The 26080-nt window shown below is 34.4% G+C and overlaps 1 protein-coding gene across 3 annotated transcripts in view; it reads right to left on the bottom strand.

The window, feature by feature from the left end:
- The window catches only part of LOC144971076 (lysosome membrane protein 2-like), a 67838-nt gene that overhangs the window by 10402 nt on the left and 31356 nt on the right, over window positions 1-26080 (bottom strand). For all 3 annotated transcript variants that reach the window (XM_078911424.1, XM_078911421.1, XM_078911423.1), the window contains exons 4-13: window positions 15189-15330; window positions 12953-13165; window positions 11153-11244; window positions 10514-10563; window positions 8166-8235; window positions 7694-7872; window positions 6149-6267; window positions 5299-5372; window positions 4166-4217; window positions 2810-2965 (exon numbers count right to left, since the gene is read on the bottom strand). In XM_078911424.1, coding sequence (XP_078767550.1) covers window positions 2810-2965; window positions 4166-4217; window positions 5299-5372; window positions 6149-6267; window positions 7694-7872; window positions 8166-8235; window positions 10514-10563; window positions 11153-11244; window positions 12953-13165; window positions 15189-15330 — 1147 coding nt within the window. The remainder of the gene's footprint in view (window positions 1-2809; window positions 2966-4165; window positions 4218-5298; window positions 5373-6148; window positions 6268-7693; window positions 7873-8165; window positions 8236-10513; window positions 10564-11152; window positions 11245-12952; window positions 13166-15188; window positions 15331-26080) is intronic.

Raw genomic sequence — 26080 nt, 5'->3', positions numbered from 1 at the left:
GAGTGATAAAGTCTACATCAATAAGAAATGTTGCTTCTGTCAATCAGTGATTCCTCACCTTCCTTATCGCTTCAACAGAACATGTCTGAAAAATGCATTGTGAAAATGCACAAAAATACAAAAAGGCATTCTGCTTATTTAACAAAATTGATTCCATGTGACAAGCGTTACTCTAACAAGTAAACATATAACTTCTGAAGAACAATCCACAGAGTTGCATGGAAACTAGAGAAAAGTCTTTATTTTTTAAATAAAAACAAGGAATGAAACAGTGCAACAAAAAGGTGAAAACAGAAGCCTTTATACAATAAGCACATAGGAGAGACAATCTATTATTACATGTTATTGCCATATGGAGTGATAAGATTAAATTATCTACTGCACTTCTATGGACGTAAATAGGTATGAGTTCAAATTGGGACAATTTGATTAATTCACAAAGTTATGATTTCCATAAACTGTGTATGATGTGAGCTGTGATTAGAGAAAAACTGCCCAATGTTGTGGGACTTGTTTCCATGAAGAGTAAAAATCGTCATTTCCTCAATTTTCAGATAAAAAGCTCTTTGCTTTCATTTGGAAGTGGAATACCTTCTCAAAAACTATTGGAGGCTAACACAGAAATCTCTAACATAATGGACCTTAACTTTCGCATTTGTTGATAAACTTCTTTTGCTTGTATTAAACGGAGAAGAGTACTGCCATCGTTCTCTATGCAAACATGTTTGACCAGTGTCTGATGCACGCAACATCTAGGCAATGATGTCCTGGGGTTTTTACTGTATTAAAATCAAAGAAGTGATTAGGGGAGGGAAGGATGGGGTGAGAAAAGAGGCGTGAGAGAGATAAGTGATGAGTGGTTGGAATCAGATACCGGATTTGTAGATGTTGCATGCTGAGCGTGTTGGGTGGAACCCCAAAGGGACAAAAACACGAAAGGTGGGGTGTCCAAAACAGACATGGAGGCGCACACTGTCAAAAGAAATGAAAATGGCAGGCCTCACCTGGGAGGCCACCAAGAAGATGGCCAAGGACAGTAGATGGCGGACGCTCGTAGAGGCCCTATGCTCCACAAGGAGCGAAGTAAAATAAGTCAAGTCAGAGGGGAACATTATTTCATTTATCATTGAATGAAATAAGACGTACTTAACGCTACAATTATATGGGACCTCACTGAAACAACCCACGTTTACGCCCCATCAGGGGAGCTGCAAGGTCTGGGTCGGACGTCCCGCTTGCTGTAAGGAAATAGATGTGCATTTCGAATCCAACACCTCTCATTTCCAGGTGCATTGATTGCAGCATAATCCTGTCTGACAGAGATTACTTACTTACTTACTTATCCGAACCAGCGACCACCTGAGCTCTAGCCCTTAGGTCTTGTGCCATGACGTAGAAGTTAGATGTCTTTTGTAGTTGTTCCAGGTGACTATAAAGTGTGTTACTGATGCTTGGATTTGGTGGGAGGAATGTGCATCTCAGGTCTTCAAGAGGTTGACATTCAAGCAAGTGGTGTGTTACTGTTTCATTGGGGTGTTGACATAGGGGGCAGGAAGGGGATGTGTCCCTTGTAATTTTGCTCAAATGGCTGTTGGACAGAGATTACTACATATGGCCTTTCGTGTATTATTGTGTCCATAACATCACCTTCCCATGGTGTTCCCTCTTTCCACTGAGTACGTTATGGGCGCAACCAAGTCCCCAGCGGTATAACCGGGCTAGGGAGTAGGTGGGACCCCTTCCTCTTAAGCAGGAGACATAACCCACGGGTGAGTGGTACACGCTCTGCTCCTCACCAACCCACCTCACACTCATTCTGTAGTGTGGTGTCTTCTGTATGTCCTTACTTTTCTTAATCTACCCCTATAGCTCATACTTGTTCTTAGTGGTGTAACTTTAACACTTCTATACTCCCTCTTTGGTCGGACTGTGGCCCATGTCTTCTGTATGATTATCTGTGATTGGATTGTAATCATGTATTCTTCTTAAAAATTAAGAGTTTTAGGGGAAAGGGTTAGTATCCCTTTGTTTAAGGCCCATAGAATCTCTCATCAACACAAATGACCCAGGACGTGACGATCCTCTGTTATGAAATATGGCCCTTTGAGCAGAAAAAATGCCTGAAATAGATAACTGCAAGCCAGGAAACAGTAGGTGGCGGGGAATGGGCGACCGTCAATCATGAAAGAGACTGTGGGAAAGACGGAATGAAGGCTACTTGGCTAAACCCTATAAAAATTAATGATATGAGGAACATGCATCTGCAGCTCAACTCCTGATGTTATGCAGCTGACAAGGAATACAGATTAGGGTGGAAAGACAGACCAGAGACTCACCAGCATGCCATGACAAACAAAAGGAAATAATACGAGCTCGGACATTGCCTCAAACAAGGTCCGCGCCAGACAGTGAGTACCCAGGCTGATCTGCGCGAAAAGTCAGCTACTGTGACAAAGAAAATCGACAAACACACCAGGAACAAAATTTTCATTACAAAACAAATGGAATGGGCATGTAATGTGAGATTAAAGATTTAGATACTGACAAACTTGAAACATCATTAAATGACTGAATGGGCATGTAATGTGAGATTAAAGATTTAGATACTGACAAACTTGAAACATTAAATGACTGAATGGGCATGTAATGTGAGATAAAAGATTTAGATACTGACAAACTTGAAACATCATTAAATGACTAATGGAGGAGGAAATGCAACTGCATTAATTACAAAGCCACTGCATTGATTAATATTCTCTTCACTTGTAATTTCTAAAATTTTAGAACTCTTATTGTAATAAAGCCTTACCGTCCTGAGTTTGATCACAACCAGCACAGCCATGACAACGAACATAACAAATGCACCCAACCCTATCAAGGCAAATTTAATTCCATTCATTGTCTTGATCTTGCCAAAAAGACCATCCTTGAACTCTTCTGCACTGTGCTTATCAATTGCTGCACTCTGTGGAAAAAAATAAAGGTAAAAAGGGAAAATAGATATCTTGTTATCTTGATAAGAGGGAATTACTTTTTAAATCAAAAAATTGTCAAATCAAACACAATTTTATTTAAAAGAAAAAATATTCACTTGCACAATATCCACTAAAGGTGCTCAAAGCTCTTTACAAAGGGTCCCTGACCAAAAGCAACACAATAAGACATGATGCCTGCTAGGGGATATCATAACTGTTTCTGACATAGACAACGCTGTTAACAGCTAGGTACTCATTTTACACCTGAGTATGGTGAGAGAATGTGAGTAAAGAGCCTTTTCCAAGGCCTCAATTATGCGCTGAGCGAGGTTTGAACCCAGGACCTTCTGATCCAAAAGCGAGTCACATATCACAAAACCAATAAGCAGGCCTGTAAATTGTCTTTACCTAAATTGTCTGAAATTTTCTTTTGACCATCGATTCCCTCAACAGACTGATAATTTATTGCTGACTTTGCCTTCTCTCCAGTGAAGGTCGCTTCCGTGATCTGCAAATGTTTCAGAATCATTTAATTTTGTTCTTCTATTTCTTTTTTGTCTTCAGGAGAATGTGGCGCAATGAGTTTTGTTCTTGCAAACAAAGTAAAGTTAAGAATTCAGAGGGAAGCCGGCAGAACAAAGCAAAATAACAAAACTAAGAAACCCATTTAGGTCCCAAATTAATTTTTCACTTTTACATTAAAAATTCACCGGAAAACGTTTCTGACAATGTTCAGACGAACAAACGTAAATTACAAAGAAATAGCGATGTCGAAAATTGTTTGTTGGATATTATTACAAAGAAATATAGCAGATTATGTCAAATTGTACGTGAAGACATACAATGACAACACATCACGAATGTGTGTTGGACAACTGGCACGCGCGACAGGCAGAGCCACGACAAATCCAACACGCAGTGAATGAAGCGAGAGTTAAGCGCGAAAAGAGGAATCCCCAGGATGACCACTGATCGCTGGGCATGCAGCGAATGAAGTAAGCAAGAGAAAGATGGCTTCAGTACATGACTATAGTTACTATAGATTCATACTGCCTTGCTGATATTTTTTAAAATCTATATTCTTATGTGATGACAGCATTAAAATAAGCATATTTCCTATGTTATTCAGAAAAAAGAGATTATCTCCAAAACAGTGCTAAAAATAGTAATTTTTTTCAAAAACCACTGACCTCATTAATCCAAAGAATAGGTATGTAGACTTCAGGTAAGGTCGCCATTTCACTGTAACAAGAGACATAAAGAGGGATAAACAAAAAGTTCCTGTTTCTAGTCAATATGATGCAAGTACTGAAAGTGAGACAGGTTTTTTTTTAATGATGCAAAAAATGAAGAGAGTATCAAAATCTCGAGGTGTCTAAATGAGTCAATAAAATCTATAGTAAAATAAAGTGAGTAAAAATGTGGTTCCTTTATATGAATGTTTGTTTTGTTTTGTTTTTAAGGGTTTTACGGCGCTTGCAACACATTAAGGTCATATCAGTGCCAGTAAAAAGGAAGAAAATTGGATAGTGAAAAGATTCTAGATGTACAATAAAAAAGAACTTGAGGAAAAAAGTAAGACAAAGGGGAGTGGTTCAAATAGGGAACAGATGTAGATTCCAAGAGCATACTTTCAGTGTACTTAGTTTGAGATCACCTAAATGTTTCACCTATACACCAGCACAAGATCCCACTATGAGGAATACACTCAAATGCTTACATTATATATTCAAAATAACAAACATAATAATAGATAACAGAGAGATGATTTACAAGGAAAAAAACATCATCTCCCAAAACAATAACAATGCATTTGACTGTTTCCCTCCCAGCCAAGCACTACGGCCAGGGCCAGAGCAAAACCAAGTATAATCTCATTCCAAGACAAAGACAGAAAGCAAATTGGAAAACAGATATAGGGGGATAGAAGACACAGTGAGTGCCACCCTGCCCACTATGGGAGGCCAGGAACCCCACCCAGTTATATGAATGTGGTAAGCTTACGAGAGCAAGCATATTAATCTTTACACAAGCTTATTTTCCAGATATAGGATTACTGTAATCAACTCCAGCTCCTATGAACTGAAGGCTCTAAAAGAACTACTATTTTTCCAGTTTTATACTGATCTCAACCTCACACAATTACATTTTTTTTTTAAAACAACACATATTGAGAAAATTCTATAATTTATCATCACGCAAAGTAATTGAAATATCTCATAATTGAATGAGTATAACTCTATACTACTTGTAAAAGACAGAACAGCTAATGAATTATAATTTAATAAAGATGGAATTTTAAAATATAAATTAACAAACTCACGTGTACATCTTTTCAGGTTTCACATAAACATTGATCTGAAGTCTTTTCGCAACCTTCATGACCACACCAGTGTTCTGAAAAAAAAAAAAAAAGAGTTGAAAGAAAATTACTGAATAATTAACCTATAGATTTATATATTAAAATTCACAGGTATATAGCACGCTTTGTAAGCTTTAAAGTGTTATATTTATTCCACCAAATCTTCATTCATACATTCTGAGTTGCCTGCAAGCTATCTTTTTATATTCAATCCTAAGTTATCCTTTACTGCCTGTTGCCTAGTACTTAATCACAACTTTACTAAGTGTAGTAATGTGTAAAGAATACAAGGGGTCAAGATATGTATCTCCATTTTCAATGCGACTATTCCACTTACCGCTACCGACTCAATGTATACCTCTTTCATAAAAATCTAGACACTGTAACCAATCCACACATAATCAACAACAAAAAAGTTAATTATTTGTAGTACATTACGTAATCTTTATCAAAAATAAAACATCAAATAATCATCAATATATATGAAAATATAGATTGCCAATAAATTTGACCAAGATTTCGAAAAGTTAAACATCTAACTAAAAAGACAATATGATGAAATATTACATGACTTTAATCAAAAGTTTCTCAAATATATATATATATATATATTATATATAAAACTATTCTTTGTGAGAGATCAATTCAATTTGGTTCCTTTTACATTTCATTTGTTGTTTTTGATCGACCTTTATTCAAGAATGAATTGAAGGAATATAAAACCAAAACCACCAGTCAAATACAAGCTCACTTTGCACTTTAATATGATCATTATCATCAATAAATATTCCTTAACAGATCATCAACAAACCGGTTCAACATCCAGATAGGTTTCGTGTTCCGTCCGGTTTGGACTCAAGCCTTTCACAGAATCGATAATGTCTTGATCACAACCAAGGAAGTGGGGCATGGACATGACAATTGGAGCGCCTAGCGGGAAAAAAAGTTCCAATATATAAGTATATCATTCTCCTTAATTGAAAGCTCTGTCAATTGCAGCTTGATTAGGACACCTAACACCATGAAGGATACATAAAACATGCTAGATTTTCCACTTCTGTTAATAATAATAATAATAATAATAATAATAATAATAATAATAATAATAATAATAATAATAATAATAATAATAATAATAATATTAAATAATAATAATAATAATAATAATAATAATAATATTTAAAAAAAAAAAAAAAAAAATTATAATAATAATAATAATATTTTCCATGAAGGCAATTTTTCTTTTGGTTACAGCATATATACATAATATACGCAAACAGACATAAATGAAACAAAAGTGCAAAAACCACACATACACACACACACACACACACACACACACACACACACACACACACACACACACACAAATAGGCTTCGTGTACCCTACCTACAAGGCATATCATCATGATTACAAACAATAACATATATATACAAAAATAAGAGTATGTCATATGATCCAAGTATTAAAAAGAAAAATATAACAGGATTTTAAAATCTTTCCTTATTTCTATGGTCTTATGTTACTATTGAACTTTGTGTTCCTTATATAAATTCTTAATATAATCCCAAAAATGTTGAAAAGAAAGTTACACCCTACCTCTGACTGCAGATCAACACAATTTCATAATCATAATCACATAAGAAAAGACCTGCCTACTTGAAAATTTTAAAATTCGTTATCTTCAGGAGATAAAAATAATAGTCACATAATTACCATTTTATATCAAGCTAAAATGAGCTTTTATATAGCGCAATATCCACTAAATATGCTCAAAGCGCTTTACAAGGGGTACCTGGCCAACAGCAACATTCAACATTTAGGACAGGACATGACGCCTGTTTGGCGATGTTACAATTTTTTTCGGACAAAGACAACGCTGTAAACGACCAGATACTCATTTTACACCTGAGTACGGTGAGAGAATGTGAGTAAAGAGTCTTTTCCAAGGACTCAACTATGCACAGAGCGAGGCTCGAACCCAGGACCTTCCAATCCGAAAGCGAGTGTCATACCACTAGACCACATAGCCACACAAGTTACCCTCACAATGATTAAATGACACTTCAAAATCCTTAAAATTATAAAGTCTGGAATCAAATTTCATTTTCAATGACTTGGAAATGCTCATAAAGTTATGAAATTGGAACCGAAATTTCCTAATTTTTACGAATTTTTCATATCAGTAGGCAGGTCTCATAAACCAATATGCTGACATTCGGTGGTTCTTAATTTTGTTCAGTCATACATCATTTGTAAAGATCCTTGTAGACTCATGACCATTGAACTATTATTTTTTTAAATAAAAAAAAATAAAAAAACATGTAAAAAAATAATAAAAAATGAATAACTGACCCTCACGACATGCACTGACATTCAGGAGGCCAGATGGCAGACAAGTATCATTGGGAGTGCAGAATCCTGCATTGTCAGGATTGATGGACACATTGCCAAATAGGATCTCTGGGGCAACATACCGATACATGGAGATGTCACGGTATTTTACCTTTTCAGTGTAGTCCATCCCAATAGATCTGGTATAGATAGACAAGGGCAAACGACATTTCAAATTCAGAAAAAAATATTTCATAATTTTTTGACACACAAATGAAACAGCTCAGTCTGCTGGCACATGATGATCGAGTCCATTTTTCTATAAAAGTGGAACATGAGGAAAATAATCCAAAATAGAAATTTAAAGTAACAAACTTGTAAAGTATCAGAAAGAAAGCCATGATAGCATTAGGTTATCAATTTTCTTTTTATCAAAAACATTGAACTCAGTTTAATATATTCTAAAGCTAATGTGTTCAAATGAGTGCAATACCTGCAAAGATCAGAAGAGAAGATGTATTTGGTTGCATTCATGTCAACGAATGGAGCATAGGTGGTTCCATCTGTAAGACATAAATGAATGGAGATTTAAAAAATACAAGAAAATAAAAACCTCAGCTATAAAGCAATCATGGAGCCTATCTTCGTTTCTGTAGCATGAACATACAGCTCTGAATCGATATTGTTTTCATAGAATACTTTCCATTACATCTAATATTATGCCCAGTTACCAAATCAATGTTGGCCAGTAGTAGTGGTAGTAGTAGTAGTAGTAGTAATAGTAGTAGTGTAGTAGTAGTAGTAGTAGTAGTAGTAGTAGTAGTAGTAGTAGTAGTAGTAGTAGTAGTAGTAGTAGTAGTAGTAGTAGGGTTGTTAATGATCTCCTCTTTGTTATAGGCAATGGTTCATGTTCTTTGCTGAATTTGCTTGACCTATCGTCTGCTTTTGATACTATTGATCACAATCTTCTCCTCAAACGTCTTGAAACCACTTACGGCGTGTCTGGTGCAGTGCTTGATTGGTTTAGGTCATATTTGTTTAATCGTAAACAGATTATTACAGTGGATGAATATAGATCTGAGGAAATCATTCCCCAGGGTTCAGTACTTGGACCCATTCTTCTTGTTCTGTACATTGGCCCTCTGTCTAAAATCATCTGAAGTTTCTTACCACCAATACGCTGATAATACGCAATTGCACTGCGACTCCAATACGAGAAATTTATAAGAAGTATCAGCCGATTGTAAGAATTGTATCCAAAGTGTTAAGAAATGGATGAATGAGAACAGACTGAAATTGAATGGTAAGACGGGAGGTGCTGTATGTTGGGAACAGGAAGTTGAAAAGTGAAACAGATTTGAAGCTGGGGGGATGCCTCCATTCAAATTGTTAACAAAGTGAAAAACCTTGGCACATTCTTAGACTCTGGACTGTCGATGGAGCATCAGGTTAATAATTTGGTTAGATCTCTCTTTTTCCAACTAAAAAAGATTGCTTCCATTACACGGTTCATATCTGAGGATGTGACCAAACACCTGGTTGTGTCCCTCCTACTATCGAAATTGGATTATTGTAATGCTCTGTTGTTTGGCGTTTCGCAATATAATCTGAGACGTCTTCAGATTGTTCAAAACAGCACTGCCAGACTAGTATTTATGAAGCATATGTGCGATTCTGCCAGACCTCTGCTTCATGACCTGCATTGGCTGCCTGTTGAGAAAAGGATTAAATTCAAAGTTTGTGTTTTAGTGTATTGTTGTCTTGAAGGTATTGCCCCTTCCTACCTTTCGGAACTAATTGAAAGATACCAAAACCCAGCCCCCTACGTTCAGCCAGTGATTCCACCATATTTGTCCCTCGAATACGGAAAAATGCTTGAATGAGATCCTTTTCTCATTTCGGACTCTCTGTTTGGAACGTCTTACCACATCATCATCATCATCATCATTGCCTTTTTCACCCTGGGTCAGGGTATAGGCCACAGACAAACAGTTTCCATCCTTCTCTATCCTGAGCTATCTTTTTAATCTCATTCCAAGTCTTACCACTTCTCTGTATATCAGCTTCTTTAATTCTTCTCCATGTTCCTCGTGGCCCCTTGATCTTCTGCCCTGAGGGTTCCAGTTCAATACTTTCTTTGTTATAGTGGAGTCGTTCTTTCTAAGCGTGTGTCCAATCCACCTCCATCGTCTTCTTCCTATTTCCTCTCCCACTGGTTTCTGCTGTATTCTTTTCCATACTTCTTCATTTTTTATTCTATCCATCCATTTTATTCTGAGTAGCTTACGCATGCACCTGTTTACGAAAATCTGTACCCTCCTTACCACATAGCATTCGTGAAAAATAATCTGTCTACTTTTAAACGTTCGCTTAAAACATATGTTTCGTTTTTAGTAGATGGTATGAGAAGCAAGATAGGTCTGTCTCGTTTGTGTTGTGTGTGTATGCTTGTGCGTGTGAATGAGTATGTTTCAGCCAAAGTAATTTGTAATTTAAGCGCTTAGAGTCTGGTGTCTCGGAGTTATAGAACTATATAAGTTTTCAGCATTATTATTATTATTAGTACTAGTAGTAGTAGTAGTGGTAGTAGTAGTAGTAGTGGTGGTGATGGTAGTAGTAGTAGTTGTCATCAACATCATGGTTTGGTATTGGCATAGTTGATCTCATTTTTTAGGAAATGGCACCATTCTCTTTTGACTTTACTATTACGAGTCAGTGTGTGCTTTGATTTACTTTAATTAGTCATGGGGTGGGAAATGTATCCCAGATTCATGAAATAGGTCATTCTCTCTCACCATTGAAACAGGGTTAAATATATCCGATACCATATCTTATCTTTACCTGATCCATTTATCATGTTTGCAATCTTTGATGTCCAAATGTCCAGTTGTCTGAAAAAGGATTGAAGATATTACTAAATAGAATATTCATGAAAGAGAATATAATCATCTCACCAAAGTTGTCAATTTAAGACAAACTACATATCAAATGTTCGTTTTAAAACTTGTCTTTACTAGTAGCTCCAGTCATTTATTAAACAATTGATTCATGTTAAAAAGCTATTCAGCTACTAGATATTTGTATCTATGAGTGATAAAATGTTGAATAAAAGGATTTTTCAAGATATCCTTTGTATTATCCTAATCCAAGATTATCGATTCTGGAATTTTATATTAAAAGAAAATTTCAACAATTTTTTTGCAAAATGTGCTGGAGAGTCAAATATTTTTTTCTTAGGCTCTACTCTTCAAGACAATCATTAAAGATCACTAACAGTTTTAAACGCAATATCCATATTAGATCTGGATTTTGGAAGCCCTTTATTTTACTAACACATGGCATGATTAATATTTTTTTATAAACAAAATATATTCCTTGATGCTGTATTGGACAATGTCCTCTATCAATTCATTTACTCTCTTGGTTTCAAAAGGAATAAACAGCTTTATAATCAAAGGATAATTTATACTAATCACTTACGTCATCCCTTTCCAAGAGGCCAGCGATCCAACCTTATTTATATCACCTTTCCCGGTGTAGATTTCATACACTCCATCATCAGTGCCATTGGTCTGAACCAGGAATAAATACATAATAGATTATGATGAAAAATAGTACAAATATAAGATTAATTTCAAAGGATTCAAATTTTAAACTAGAAGTAATGTGCATCTTGGCTACACACCCTTTTTTAAAATGAAAAACAAAAACTTTTTATTTTCTTTTTAAAAGTAAAATTGCACAAATATCTGCTTCAGGTAGTTTTCTTTTACTACACACATCCATAACAATAAACAGTACAGATAACATTGGCATACTGTATCTCTTTCATATTAATTTTGATAAACAAGTCCCCCAGAGCCACCCTGGATTAAAGGTCAAAGTTTAACCCAATTTTTGTTGTCTTGAATCAGAAAATAATTGATTGTTTGATATTTGGATAGGACGCAAATCTATCACAAAGGAAATTCTTTTTTATCTAAAAGATCCCCTACCCGGTCAATGATAACAGAGAGGTTAGAGAAACAACCTTGTCTATAACTGGATTTGAAACTGGACTTTTTGCTTGTTCTACCAATTGAGCTATCAGGACTAAATATTTTAATAATTTTTTTTTTTAATCAGCCTCTCATCGCACTCATGATAAATAATGAAAATTAAGACGAAAGCAATAAATCAACTGTTTCAAAATGTAATGAAAATGGTAACTAAATGAGCTGCAAATAATTGAATATGCAAAGGAATATTCATCAAATGTCACAAGATCTCAAGCCGCCAAGTTAAAGAAACAAAATAACAAGCATCCTAACATCAAAGAGGAAATGATTTAAAAATAGGGTCTCTCAACCAAGAACTAACATAACTTTTTTCATTTAAGTAGGTACTACAAGAGACAATTTATAAATATCTAATATGGGTTTTTATTACTGTATTCATAAGGCATTCTGATAGTCAAGGAAAACACTTTTTAAATTTTGAAAATTCATACATAAATAAGAAAATGAGAGCAAATTCATTGTTCATTGCCACCTTGAGTGTAAAGTGTGTGCATTAATTCCTCACTGTTTTTAATGAAAACTGAAAAAATGAGGGGTTTATTTAGGTTGTTCCATCGTTATAACATACCTACTTACCGACCCCAGTTATCACTGAAATAATATATATTGTGTTTATTCTTGTTTTAAACTATCTAAAATATAAATTATGATGGTACTTTAATAAAATATTCATGTCGCTTTCGTGAACTTTATTCTTTTTGTCAATAAGTTGAGATCTCATTCTCACATGGCAATTTGTGTGCTGTTACAATGAGGTGAAAAAAATCCGATCACACTCAAAAGCTGAAAACAAGGATTTGGTGGGGTTTTTTGTAATGCGACATCTAGGGCATCAAACAACCCTCATTGAAACAAATTGGTACAAATAGAGATAAGACGTTTGTCTTCTGCACAGACTCTGTTCAAATTTTATATCAATAATATGTCAGGGTTTTTCCCTGCTGTAAAATTTTAAAGTGGAATTTTTCTACCTTAAGTGGTCATGTTTTATTTTTGAAGTGGTACAGGAATAAAGCTGAAGCCTTCCTCTTTAAGACGATACGAAATTCAGCTCTGTACATTTTTGATGGCCGAGGTATTAATGGTTAAAAGTAGTCATTTTCTCAACGCAGGACGCAAAATATATAGTCTATTGTGGTACCTAATATAAGTAGGACCCATAAGTTTTTAGTCAGACCTGTTCCTGGATATATCGAGCAAACCATAGAAGTAGCTGACAAACCTTATAGAACAATCCAAATGTTCCAGAGATATCTATTTTGTAGTGAAAGGTCTTGGCAATGTCATCAAGTTTATCCAAAAAATCATCAAAATAGCCCCACAGCAGTTGACCAACAGTTTTCGTCTTAAACATTTTTTCACCTGTAATCTCTATAAGACCAGTTACAGCCTTCCTCACAAAGAAGTTAGCATCCTTCACCATTTCCAGAACAGTCTGTGGTGTATAAAAGAAAGAAAATACAACATAAGTCAATCAATCCTTGGAATAACCAGTTTAGTGCCTCATGAGAACACAATACTTTCTGAGAAAATTAAAATATTAATTCCCAACTTGAAAGTGAAGAGAAGGTCCTGTCATTTAACACATATGTGCGACTATGTGGTGTTGCGGTATGACACTCGCTTTCAGATTGGAAGGTCCTGGGTTCGAGCCTCGCTCGACGCATAGTTGAGTCCTAGGAAAAGACTCTTTACTCACATTCTTTCACCGTACTCAGGTGTAAAATGAGTACCTGGCCGTCAACAGCGATCTGTCGGAAAAAATTTGTAATATCGCCTAACAGGCATTATGTCTCGTTCTACATGTTACGTGTTGCTGTTGATCAGGGACCCTTTGTAAAGCGCTTTGAGCACATTTAGTGGATATTGCGCTATATAAAGCTCATTTATTTACTATTATTTATTTATTATTCAGCATTGGGCAACCACTTATTCATTTTTTTTAAAAAAGAATTTGCATATCTTAAAAACTTCTCTGCCATTACTGCCTTCTAGATAACAGCAGATGAAGTTTTGTTTGGTATGACACTCTTCTACAGACCTGTATGTCCATGTATATCTTTTTAATCCAAATGAAAACCGTACACTGACAATGGCAGCTTGCCACAAATACATAACTTTCGAATATTATTTTCATGTAAAAAATTCATAATTTTAGCAAAAGTTGGCATCACTTTTTTATTGTCATTAGAATTTACTCCATTATCTTAAGCTTCATTTGCATAATAAAGCTTAGAACTTCTTAAAATCTGGTGGAGCATGGCTTCCTACAAACTATCTGGCACATGACACAAAATCTGCAAATGCATACATTGCGGGTGAACAAAGATGTCTATGATGTAACGATAAAAGAAGAAAAAAAGGAAAGGATAAAATGGCACCAATCCTTACTATTTTGAAATAAAAAATTGACATGAAAATCCTAACAAAGCTTCTGTGGTTAATCTGTAATGAGGAGAATTTACAGTGAAAACAATGAAAAACAGATCTATATATAACTATAACAGGAATCCAGTTATGAGAGCTTTCTTATAATCCCCATCTTTTTCTTTCTCTTTGCCTTAAGTAAAATTTTATGTGTGTGTGTGTGTGTGTGTGTGTGTGTATGGGCTACTAACTATTATATTACATAAATTTCAGTGTTACAAGGATTTTGCTGCAGGCACACACACACACACACAGAGAGAGAGAGAGAGAGAGAGAGAGAGAGAGAGAGAGAGAGAGAGAGAGAGAGAGAGAGAGAGAGAGAGAGAGAGAGAGAGAGAGAGAGAAGAGAGAGAGAGAGAAGAGAGAGAGGAGAGAGAGAGAGAGAGAGAGAGGGGAGAGAGAGAGAGAGAGAGAGAGAGAGGAGAGAGAGAGAGAGAGGAGAGAGAGAGAGAGAGGAGAGAGAGAGAGAGGAGAGAGGGGAGAGAGAGAGAGAGAGAGAGAGAGAGAGAGAGAGAGAGAGGAGAGAGAGAGAGAGAGAGAGAGAGAGAGAGAGAGAGAGGAGAGGGGGAGGAGAGAGAGAGAGAGAGAGAGAGAGAGAGAGAGAGGAGAGAGAGAGAGAGAGGAGAGAGAGAGAGAGAGAGAGAGAGAGAGAGAGAGAGAGAGAGAGAGAGAGAGAGAGAGAGAGAGAGAGAGAGAGAGAGAGAGAGAGAGAGAGAGGAGAGAGAGAGAGAGAGAGAGAGAGAGAGAGAAGAGAGAGAGAGAGAGAGAGAGAGAGAGAGAGAGAGAGAGAGAGAGAGAGAGAGAGAGAGAGAGAGAGAGAGAGAGAGAGAAATGATAATTTAGGCCGTTTGGGTCATTTCCCTTGTGAAATTAGACTATAACAAGACTCCGTTGTGACAGGAATCTTAGGCTGCTCCCACCACAATCTCTGTTGTAAGAAAGTTCTACTGTGTTGAAATGATGAAGCAAAAGTCCCCTACTTGGGTTCCATCTTAAAATCTATCGATAATGCTTATCACAAGAGAACTCACTATGAGTGGAATGTTAATAAAAGTCACTGTGTCATTCTCAAGCCCTGCAGACATCTCAGGCACAAAAAAGTAAGTCTTTGCTTCTCTGAATTTAACTGTGTCATTGTTTGTAAAGGTGATGTTGAACTTGCGTCTTTCTTCCCTGTAAAACAAGACAGGTGAAAGATTAAAAATCATCCTAAAAAGTTTTAAACCTCATCAAGCATATCCAGGAGAACCACAGCTTCTGTGCAAGAATTGCAGTTGCACAGGCCAATAGATGACAAATAAATGTGTAGATCTAAAGCCTAAGTTTTCATCAATGGTTAAAAGCCACCAGCCCGTGGGTTGTACTAGGGGATGACTTTTTGCCCCCTTATACTGCCTTTGAAGTCTTGGTGAATCTTAACGCTCCATGCCACAATACCTCTCACAAGAAATTGTAACTAATCTTTATCTCATTGCAGTCATAACAAATGTACTAAAATTGTTTAGCATGCAATGGCATAATCAATGCTTATAATAGCCCTTTTTCATTGTAGACTAATCGATATATACTGCACAGAAGCAGTGGTTCTCAAAGGATATGTGGTCTAGTGTGGTATGACACCCGCCTTCGGAACAGAAAGTCTGGGGTTTCAAATCCTGCTCTGAGCAGTGCATAGCTGAGTCAATGGAAAAGGCTCTTTAATCACATTCTCTCACTATATTCAGGTGAAAGTGAGTACATGGCCATTAACAGTGTTGTCTCTGTTGGGGAAAAAAATTTGTAATAACGCCTTTCAGATGCCAAGTCTCGTCCTACATGTTACTTTAGTTATTGGCCAGGGACCCCTTGTAAAGGGCTTTGAGCACGCTTATTGGGTATTGCGCTATACAAAAAGGCTCAGTTTAAAATCATCTATTCAATAAATCTTTAAGGATCACTGCACCTATGTTCTGGAATTCCCTGTTATATATATGCAAGTAATAGTGACAATTTTGAAATCTTTCAAGAAAACTTTGAAAACAGAGCTTTTTAAAATATAATATTTCAACAAATAAATGTTCATTTTAGGAGAAAATATGAAATGGAACGCATTTAATTCTTTGATTTTAAATTATGCAAGATATTATTTTTCTTTTCTTAAAATATCAACGGGCTATCGTAGGTGATTGCAACTGTTGCATCTATTGTCATGAGAAAAAGCTGAAGATGTGAGAATAGCAGAACTGCAAACTTTTCACAGACAAAATTAGGGAAAATTTATGGGCAAATCTGGGACTTAACTTAAATGAAAATGTGATCATGACGATCTTTTTTTCTGGAAATAATAAAATGAAATATGATAATGAAGTAGAAATGAGAACAAACACCAGGAATATTCTGATAAAATCGGGAGAGTTGGCATGTCTTGAATAGAATAGATAAATGTCAGGTTGTTTTTTTTCACCCCTTTTGTGATTGGGAGGGTTGGGAGGGAGGGTATCTCAGGCTCAAATATTCTTCTGCCATAAGCACAATTCATTCTCCTCCAATTGAACATGCAGGACTCAAAAATGGATTATACAGTCAGACCAGTAAAGGCTGGAAAACAGATTTAGTCGGAACTTTTTTCAAACTCAAGTTGTTTTTACACCACTCTATTAATAGATTTTGGATTTGCAGAACGATCAACAAAATCTGGTATCATTAGGTTGAAATTGAACAGATTAAGATTTTTAAGAAAATGTAGGTGGGCAAATAAGAGTCACTCTCTGACTCAACTTGGAGATAAAAAATATAAAGTGAGTAGATGTGACTCATATATAAGGGAACAACACAAAACAAACAACGTTTCGGCCCTTGGCCTTCGTCAGGAGACAGTAAACAAAAACACAAACAAATATGTAAATTTACAAAATATCACATTTTGTCAAATGTGGAAATAAAGTTAGAGATAAGGAGAGAGAGGGGGGGGGGGGGAGAGAGAAAGAATGAGAGAGAGAGAGAGAGAATGGAGAGGATGTGTATATGTTTGTGTATGTGTGTCAGTGTGCGTATGTCTCTGTATGTGTATATATAATAAAAGTAACTGCAAAAAGGTCTTAAAAATGGGGATGGGGGTGAGAGAGCAATTGATTGGGTGGTTAGTATATCATACCAAATATATATCAATGAACAAAATGAGAGGAGGAGAGATAGGTGTAGAAGAGAGAGAGAGAGAGAGAGAGAGAGAGAGAGAGAGAGAGAGAGGGAGAGAAATAGAGAGAGAGAGGGAGAGAAATAGAGAGAGAGAGATGGATAGATAGATAGGTAGGTAGATAGAAAGATAGATAGATAGAAAGATAGATAGACAGATAGATAGATAGATAGATAGAGAGAAAGGGAGAGAGGATGTAAGTTTCCGTGAGTGGTCGGTCTAAGACTGGTAGAAGGAGTTAGTGTGTAGGTAGGTATGTATTAAGATAGAGATGAAGGCGGAGGAAAAGGTAAGAAAGAATAGTTGTAATTTTAACGTAATTTGGAGAGACTTAATATCGGGGGGAAAAAAAAAAAAAAAAAAAAAAAAAAAAAGAAATTTGGGGGGGGGGGGGGGGGGGGGGGTCTTTTTATTAGAAGAAAATGAAAGAGGTGAAAAAGGAAAAAAGAAGTAAAGATGAAAATGAAACTTATCGAATGGATGATGATGGAGTCGTTGATCCGCAGGATTGGAGAAAGAAATAAACACAAATAGAATGGGCTTATGCAAACCGAATGAAGAAATTAAAACTGGTAAAGTTGGAGATGGTCAAGTGGGGATGGGACGGTGAGAGGGAGGGGGCACTGAGTGCGAAGGACGAGTGAGCAAGTAATATGGGCGTCCAGGCGAGTCCTAGATTCTAGTGGTGGATGAAGAGATGGATAGAAGGATGGGGATGGGGGAATGGAGGAAGGAAGAGTGAATGAGTGGAAGGAAGGATATGAAGAGAGGAGGAGTAAGGTGGAGGATTTTAAGAGTGCATAGGAGAGGGTGACTCGGACTAGCAGTGGTTGACTATAGATTAAAATAAATAAATAAATAAATAAATAGATAAATGAATAATGATAGTACTGATGGTGGTCATGAAAAACCGGTAATTATAAATTATATAGATTAAAAGGTCATTATTGCTGTGACCACCTTGAACAATACTCTTTTTTGATAATGATCCTAATATTAGTAATAATTATAATAATGATAATAATAATAATAATAATAATACTAATAATAATAATATAATAATAATAATAATAATAATAATAATAATAATAATAATAACATAATAATAATAATAATAGAATAATAATAATAAAACTAATAATAGTAATAGAATAATAATAAAACAAAACTAATAATAGTAATAGAACTAATAATAGGAATAATAATAGCAATAATAATAATGATGAATATGATAATAATAATAATAATAATAATAATAATGATAATAATAATAATAATAATGATAATAATAATAATAATAATAATAATAATAATAATAATAATAATAATAATAATAATAATAATAATAATGATAATAATCATAAAAATAATAATAATAATAATAATAATATAATAATAATAATAATAATAATAATAATAATAATAATAATAATAATAATAATAATAATAATAATAATAATAATAAGAAGAAGAAGAAGAAGAAGAAGAAGAAGAATAATAATAATAATGATAATGATAATAATGATAACAATAATGCACCCAATTAGCAATAACAACCTACAAAAAAACAAAACTCAGTAATCACATTCACTTCTTAAAAAGGTGCCATCGTGACAAGATTATCCCCAAAGGATTCTCAGACAGTTTCCATCCCTCTCTCGGTAATTTATTACCATCTGAACTTAGTACTTTCAAATCCCTGTGTAAAAAACATTCCTTACAGAAAATGTATACAACCTTGACCATGGAGAAAAAAATGTGCCATCAAACAACATTTGAGATCTACAACATTACCAAGAAACTCAAAGAAATATGTGTTACCAATATTGCCCTTTATAAGGCCATCCGTTTATTTATCCACCTTCTAAATAGGGAATATTTCATTCAGCTTTCCAACAATAAAAACCACAAGTTCCGCCATCTTCAAGTTACCCAAACCACATCTGTGGACACACAACATCAAATCTCTTCCTCCATTTCTACTGTCCACACATCCACTGACGCTGACGACAACAATGACCAGGACAACATATCCCATAGACAGGTGGTTTGCATACCCCCTGACATCCCCCTTACCACCTCTGAAAGGGATGTCCTTAGACAGGGCCTCAAATTCATCCCACTTAACTCTCGTGCAGACCACACACAGAGACATGACATTCATCAGTTCACTCGCAAACTGAGATTACAGCTTTATTTCAAGAGTAAAGAGAGGGATGATGAAAATAATACTGACGAAGACGATAGAATAACCAACACTGACAGTAACAACCTTCACTCCTTCTTCTCTAAATACAAACCTCGCTCATCTTTTACACCAGCGCCAGGTCAATCCAACACGCTTGACTTATTCATAGACAACATCAAATTTGAGGCTGCTAATTTCCACCCCCGACTAATAGAGCATTCGAACCTTAGTACGGCAGAGCAACAGGCTCTTCGAACCCTGTACGCCCGTAAAGATGTTGTTATCAAGCCTGCCGATAAAGGGGGTGCCATAGTACTATGAGGAGTGCCAGAGGCAGCTCAATAACACGCAATACTACGAACTTTTGCAGAAAGACAATACTTTATATAACAACACGATTGTCCAAAAGACTATCAAAGACTTAATAAACACTCGACTCCTACCACCCGAAGCACATAATCTTGTCATCCCTACCAGCGATCTTGGTGCCCCCACTTTTTACTTGTTACCCAAAATACATAAAATGACAACCCCAACAGACATTCCCCCTGGTAGGCCCATTGTTTCTGCATGCTCATGTCCTACAGAAAGAATTTCTGATCTACTTGACTTGATATTCCAACCGTTAGTGCAAAAACTTCCCACTTATGTCAAGGACACCAACCATGCCCTCAATATTTTTAAAGATTATACCATTTTGGACTCCCAGCCCCGCCTCTTGTTCACTATGGACGTCTCATCCCTATATACTTCTATTCCCCACTCTGATGGCCTTAAAGCAGTCAAATTTTTCCTCGACAAAAATCCTCCTACAGATATTGAGGTTGACACAGTACTCAGGTTAACATCTCTTGTCCTGAACCTCAACAGTTTTGAATTTAATGGCAAGTTTTACCAACAAGTAAGCGGCGTGGCCATGGGCACAAAAATGGGACCTAGTTATGCTTGCCTATTCATGGGGTATTTGGAAAAAAAAATTATGGATTCGTTCCCTGGTCCCAAACCTGAGGTGTTTTTGAGATACATCGACGACATTGTTGGCATCACTGTGTTGTCAGAATCAGAACTAACCAACTTCTTTGATTTTTCCAACAACTTTCATCCCCAAATTAAATTCACCAGCACTGTGTCACCCACTGATGTCACCTTTTTAGTATTCATATATATGCAACCCCCTTTTGCCTCAGTACTTCTGTCCACTACAAGGACACCGACAGCCACTGTTACCTGCGCTATTCAAGTTCTCACCCCATACCCTGTAAAAACTCTATTCCTTTTTCGCAACTCCTCCGACTCAGACGCCTGTGCACCCAGGACTCAACATTCAAAGTAAAAGCGACAGAACTCATTGATTTTTTCCGAGCCCGGAACTACCCCGATCATATCCTTCGCACAGCGCTCAACAAAGTCAACACCATCTCCAGATCCCGGGCCCTTAATCCCACCACAAGAAATAACCAAGACAAAACCACAGATCGTCCCAAACTCATCCTTACCTACCATCCCCATAACCAACAATTAGCCAATAGCATAAAAGCCCAATTCAATATCCTCCAACAGGACCCACTTACAAGACACGCTTTCCCTCACCCTCCCCTTATTGTCTATCGCCGAGATCGTAACATTAGAGACCGACTAATACACAGCCGCTTTAGACAGTCCCCCCCAACTTCCTTGGGTACGTCTCCATGTAGTAGGAATTGCCTAACTTGCCCCTATATTAACAGGACAACAAATTTCCATTTCCCCTTACGTGAATGGACCAGTCGCGGCTCCTTCACCTGCATCTCTAGAAACATCATCTATGCCATACACTGTAGGAACTGTAATATTTTTCTATATTGGCCAAACGGGTAGACGCTTGGCTGATAGATTTAGGGAACACCTGAGAGATACATCTCAGCAGAAACACGTACCTGTTTCTGACCATTTCAACTCTACTGGGCACAGTCAATCTGACATGTCAGTCTTTGCACTCCGACAATGCTCAGATACTCATACCCGCACTATTATGGAGAGGAAACTCATCGTTGACTTGGGCACTCTAAAACCACGGGGGATCAACATTAGCCTCCACATTTAGGATCTAACTCTGGACCCCTTCCCCACCCTCCCCGCCGATGCCCTTTATCAGTACCCCCACCCACCTTCCATTGAACCACTCACCTCCATCTATCTACCTATCTCTCTCTCTCTCTCTCTCTCTCTCTCTCTCTCTCTCTCTCTCTCTCTCTCTCTCTCTCTCTCTCTCTCTCTCTCTATCTATCTATCTATCAACCTATCTTTCTATCTATCTATCTATCTATCTATCCATGTATCTATCCACATATCTATCGATCTATCTACCTATCTATCTGTCTACCTATCTATCTATTTAGCTATATAACTATCTATCCATCCATCTATCCAAATACCATTATTACTATCTATTTATCCACATATCTATCTGCCTATTCATTTCTCTCCCTCTAATTCAATCTCTCTCTCTCTCTCTTTCTCTCTCTCTCTCTCTCTCTCTCTCTCTCTCTCTCTCTCTCTCCCTCTCTTCCTCCCTCTCTCCCCCCTCTCTCTCTCTCTCTCTCTCTCTCTCTCTCTCTCTCTCTGCTTCTTTGTGTTTGTGTGTGTGTGTGTGTATGTATTTGCGGGTGCGTATGTGTGTATATGCGTATGCCCTCCCTATCCCTCTCCTATTCCCCACTGTTCCTAGTCAGTTTCTTCCGGTTTCAAGGTCCTCCAAACATGAACGGACACATGCTCACGACTCTTGACCCATATTTCAATATCCCAGCATCCATAAACATCTTTCCTCAATCAAATTATGAAGTTGACTTGTGACACTATGATGCCAACATCTCATCTACTTCCGCCCTCGACCCGCCCATCCCCGGTCTTATACAACCAAGCAATTCACATAGAGTGTTTGGTACTAATATTGCCCTTATCCACCTCTGCTCCTTTCCACCTTAACTCCGGTGCAGTCCAGTGCGGCATTCCACCATAATTTTATCATAATATAAAAACAATCTAGCCCCACACTATATCTAATTTATCTTACCCTCTCCCTCTCTCTCAAACCCCACAACCTAACGCCCCCCCCCCCCCCTTTTTTTTTTTTAAATCTCTCTCTCTCTCTCTCTCTCTCTCTCTCTCTCTCTCTCTCTCTCTCTCCTCTCTTTTCTCTCTCTCTCTCTCTCTCTCTCCCAATGCCTCGCCTTCCTGCTACTGCCTCCTTCACTTGATTTATTTTTACAGCTCAGTGGTCACTCATAAACGTAACATATTGAAAAATCATTCCAGTTTCTATTTAGTTTCGTTACAAGTATTATTATTATTATTATTATTATTATTTTTATTATTATTATTATTATTATTATTATTATTATTTATTATTATTACATTATTATTCTTATTATTATTAACATTATTATTATTATTATTGTTATTATTATAATTACTATTATTATTATCATTTTTATTATTATTATTATTATTATTATTATTATTATTATTATTATTATTATTACATTTATATATTATTATTATTATTACTATTTATATTATTATTATTATTATTACTATTTTAATTATTATTATTATTTTACTATTTATATTATTATTTTATTATTATTGTTATTATTATTATTTTATTATTCTTCTCTTTTTTTTCTTATTATTATTTTATTATTATTTTATTTTTATTTTTTTTTTTTTGTTAGATTATTTTTTAGAATTTTATCTTTTTTATTATTTTAAAAATTTTTTATTTTTATGTATTATTTATATAAATTTATTAATATTTATATAAATTTTATTTATATAATATATATATATATAATATTATTTAATATTAATATATATTATATAAATATATATATATATATATATATATAAATATTATATTTATATATATATATTAAATTAATATTTTAATTAATTATTATGATTATTATTTTATTATTATTATTATTATTATTATTATTATTATTATTATTATTTTTATTATTATTATTTTTAAATTATTATTATTATATTATTTTATTATTTATTTTTAAAATTTTTATCATTATTATTCTATTATTATTTTTTTTTATTATTCTTATTTTTATATCATTACAATCATCATAATTATTATATTTATTTTTTTATTTTATTTTATTATTTTTATTATTATTATTATTATTATTATTATTATTTTATTGTATAACATCATTATTATCATTATTGTACATTATTTTTATTACTATTATTTTTTATTTTTTTTATTTTTTATTATCTTTATTACCCCTCATTATTATCATTTTTGTTATATTATTATTATTATTATTATTATTATTATTATTATTTTTTTTTATTTTTTATTTCATTATTTAATCATTATTATTAATACCATAACATGACTATTTTAGAACCATCACTCCAAATCCCGCACCCACAATATTTTTCGGGCCCCTGTTTCCCGATCGCTTTCTCTTATTTATCTCATTATTATCTATGTAGGAAGTGTACAGGGCTCGCATCGAACTCAATTTTGGACCTTGAAAAATAGGTCCCGAGTTTGCTCACCAATTGGCATCCTAAATAATGTTTTTTACCCCTCTGTCGCCCACCTTCATGTGTCCCACTCCATACACAGGTCATAACTTTACACCATGTAAAAATGTGTGTATGCCTATATGTGATTATGAATATGTATATACATGTTAAATATAATATTTATATATGTGTGATTGTATATTAAAAGTATGTATATATTTTTACCTTCGGGCCACTTCCAAGTGCCCCAATGCCCAAAGTGCATTGATTTTCACTTACGATTAATATCAAAATTCGGAGGCGGCGTTGTTTTTCTTGTCTCCTTTTTACTTTTGCTGCTTCTTTGATTTTGTACTAGGGTAATATTTTTTTTTGGGCATTATTTTCTTTATTTTGATTACTTTTTTAATATTTACCCAATATGCGATTGTAGCACCTGTGAAACATTTGCGGTGAGGGTTTTAGGCGATTAAAAATTTTTACTTTCCATCAATATCCTTGCCCCTTCATTTATTTATCTTATTCTTATCATCCCTTTTTTATTTATTTTTTATTAAATTTATCTATTGCCCATTTATTTATTTTTCTTTCAAATTTTATTTTATATCATTATCATTATTATAAGATTATATGATTATTAATAATATTTATTATTTTTGTTATTTTGATGTTATTACGTTATATATATTTTATATATATTATATATATATATATATATAAATATATATATAAATATATATTTAAAAATATTTTTTATAAATATATATAAATTTTTATATATATATATTTTTAAAAAGTGCATTCTTTTTATCATTTTTAAACATTATCTTTTTTCTTTTTCTTTTTTCATTTTTCATTAAAATTTAAATTTTTATTATTATTATTATTATTATTATTTTAAAATTTAATTTTTTGATTATTAAAAATTTTTTATTTTTATTTTTCATTTCCCCTCATTTTTTATTATTGTTTTTTTTCCTATTATTAGTTCTTTTACAAATTTTTATTTTTTTTTTATTTTATTCTATTTATTATTATTATTTTTTTTATTATTATTCTATTTTTTTTCCTTTTTTATTAGTTTATTTTTATTATTAGTTTTTTTTTAAAATTTTTATTCTATTATTTTTTATTATTATTATTTTTTTATTTTTTTTCTATTATTATTTTTAAAATTTTTATTATTATTATTTTATTTTTATTATTATTTTTAATTTTTCATTATTTTTTTTTTTAAAAATAAAAATTCATCATTATTATTATTGTATTATTATTCCTATTTTTATTCCCCTTTTTCTATTTTTTATTTTTTTTTTTATTTTTTATTCTTTTATTATTATTTTTATTTTTTTTATTTTTTTAATTTTTATTATTATTATTATTTTATTTTTATTTTTAATTTTTATTATTTTATTATTATTATTATCTTTTTTATAATTATTACTAATTTTAGGATCATTATCAAAAAAGAGTATTTTTAAGGTTTTGGGCAAAAGCAATAAGGGCCTTTTTAAACTATAAAAATTTAAAAAATTACGGTTTTTTTTATGCCACGATCAGTACTAAAAATTTTCATTTATCTAAATTTTTTTTTATTTTTTTTAATTATTGTCAACCACTGCTTCCGGGGGCACCCTCTCCTATGCACTCTTAAAATCCCCCCCCTTACCCCCTCCCCCCTTTTTTATCCTTCCTTTTTCCCTTCCCTCCCCCTTCCTTTCCTTTCCCCCCCCCCCCCATCCTTCTATCCCTCCCCCCCATCCACCCTTTTAATCCCCGGACTTCCCCCTGGACGCCCAAAATTTTTTTGCTCACTTTCCTTCGCACTCATGCCCCCCCCCTTTTTACCGTCCCCCCCCCACTTGACCATCTCCAACTCTACCAGTTTTAATTTCTTATTCGGTTGCATAAGCCCTTTTAAATTTGTGTTTTTATTTTTTTTCTCCAATCCTGCGGATAAACCCGGATCAAATCACCTTCGTTATTTCATTTTATAAACTTCTTTTTCCTTTCTCACCTCTTTCATTTTC

Source organism: Berghia stephanieae, chromosome 4 (assembly GCF_034508935.2).
Source record: "Berghia stephanieae isolate SIO BIC M18660-M18661 chromosome 4, UCSD_Bste_1.3, whole genome shotgun sequence".
Classification (NCBI taxonomy): Eukaryota; Metazoa; Mollusca; class Gastropoda; order Nudibranchia; family Aeolidiidae; genus Berghia; species Berghia stephanieae.
Note: the sequence above shows the minus strand (reverse complement) of the source record. Positions and strands in the feature narration are given on the sequence as shown.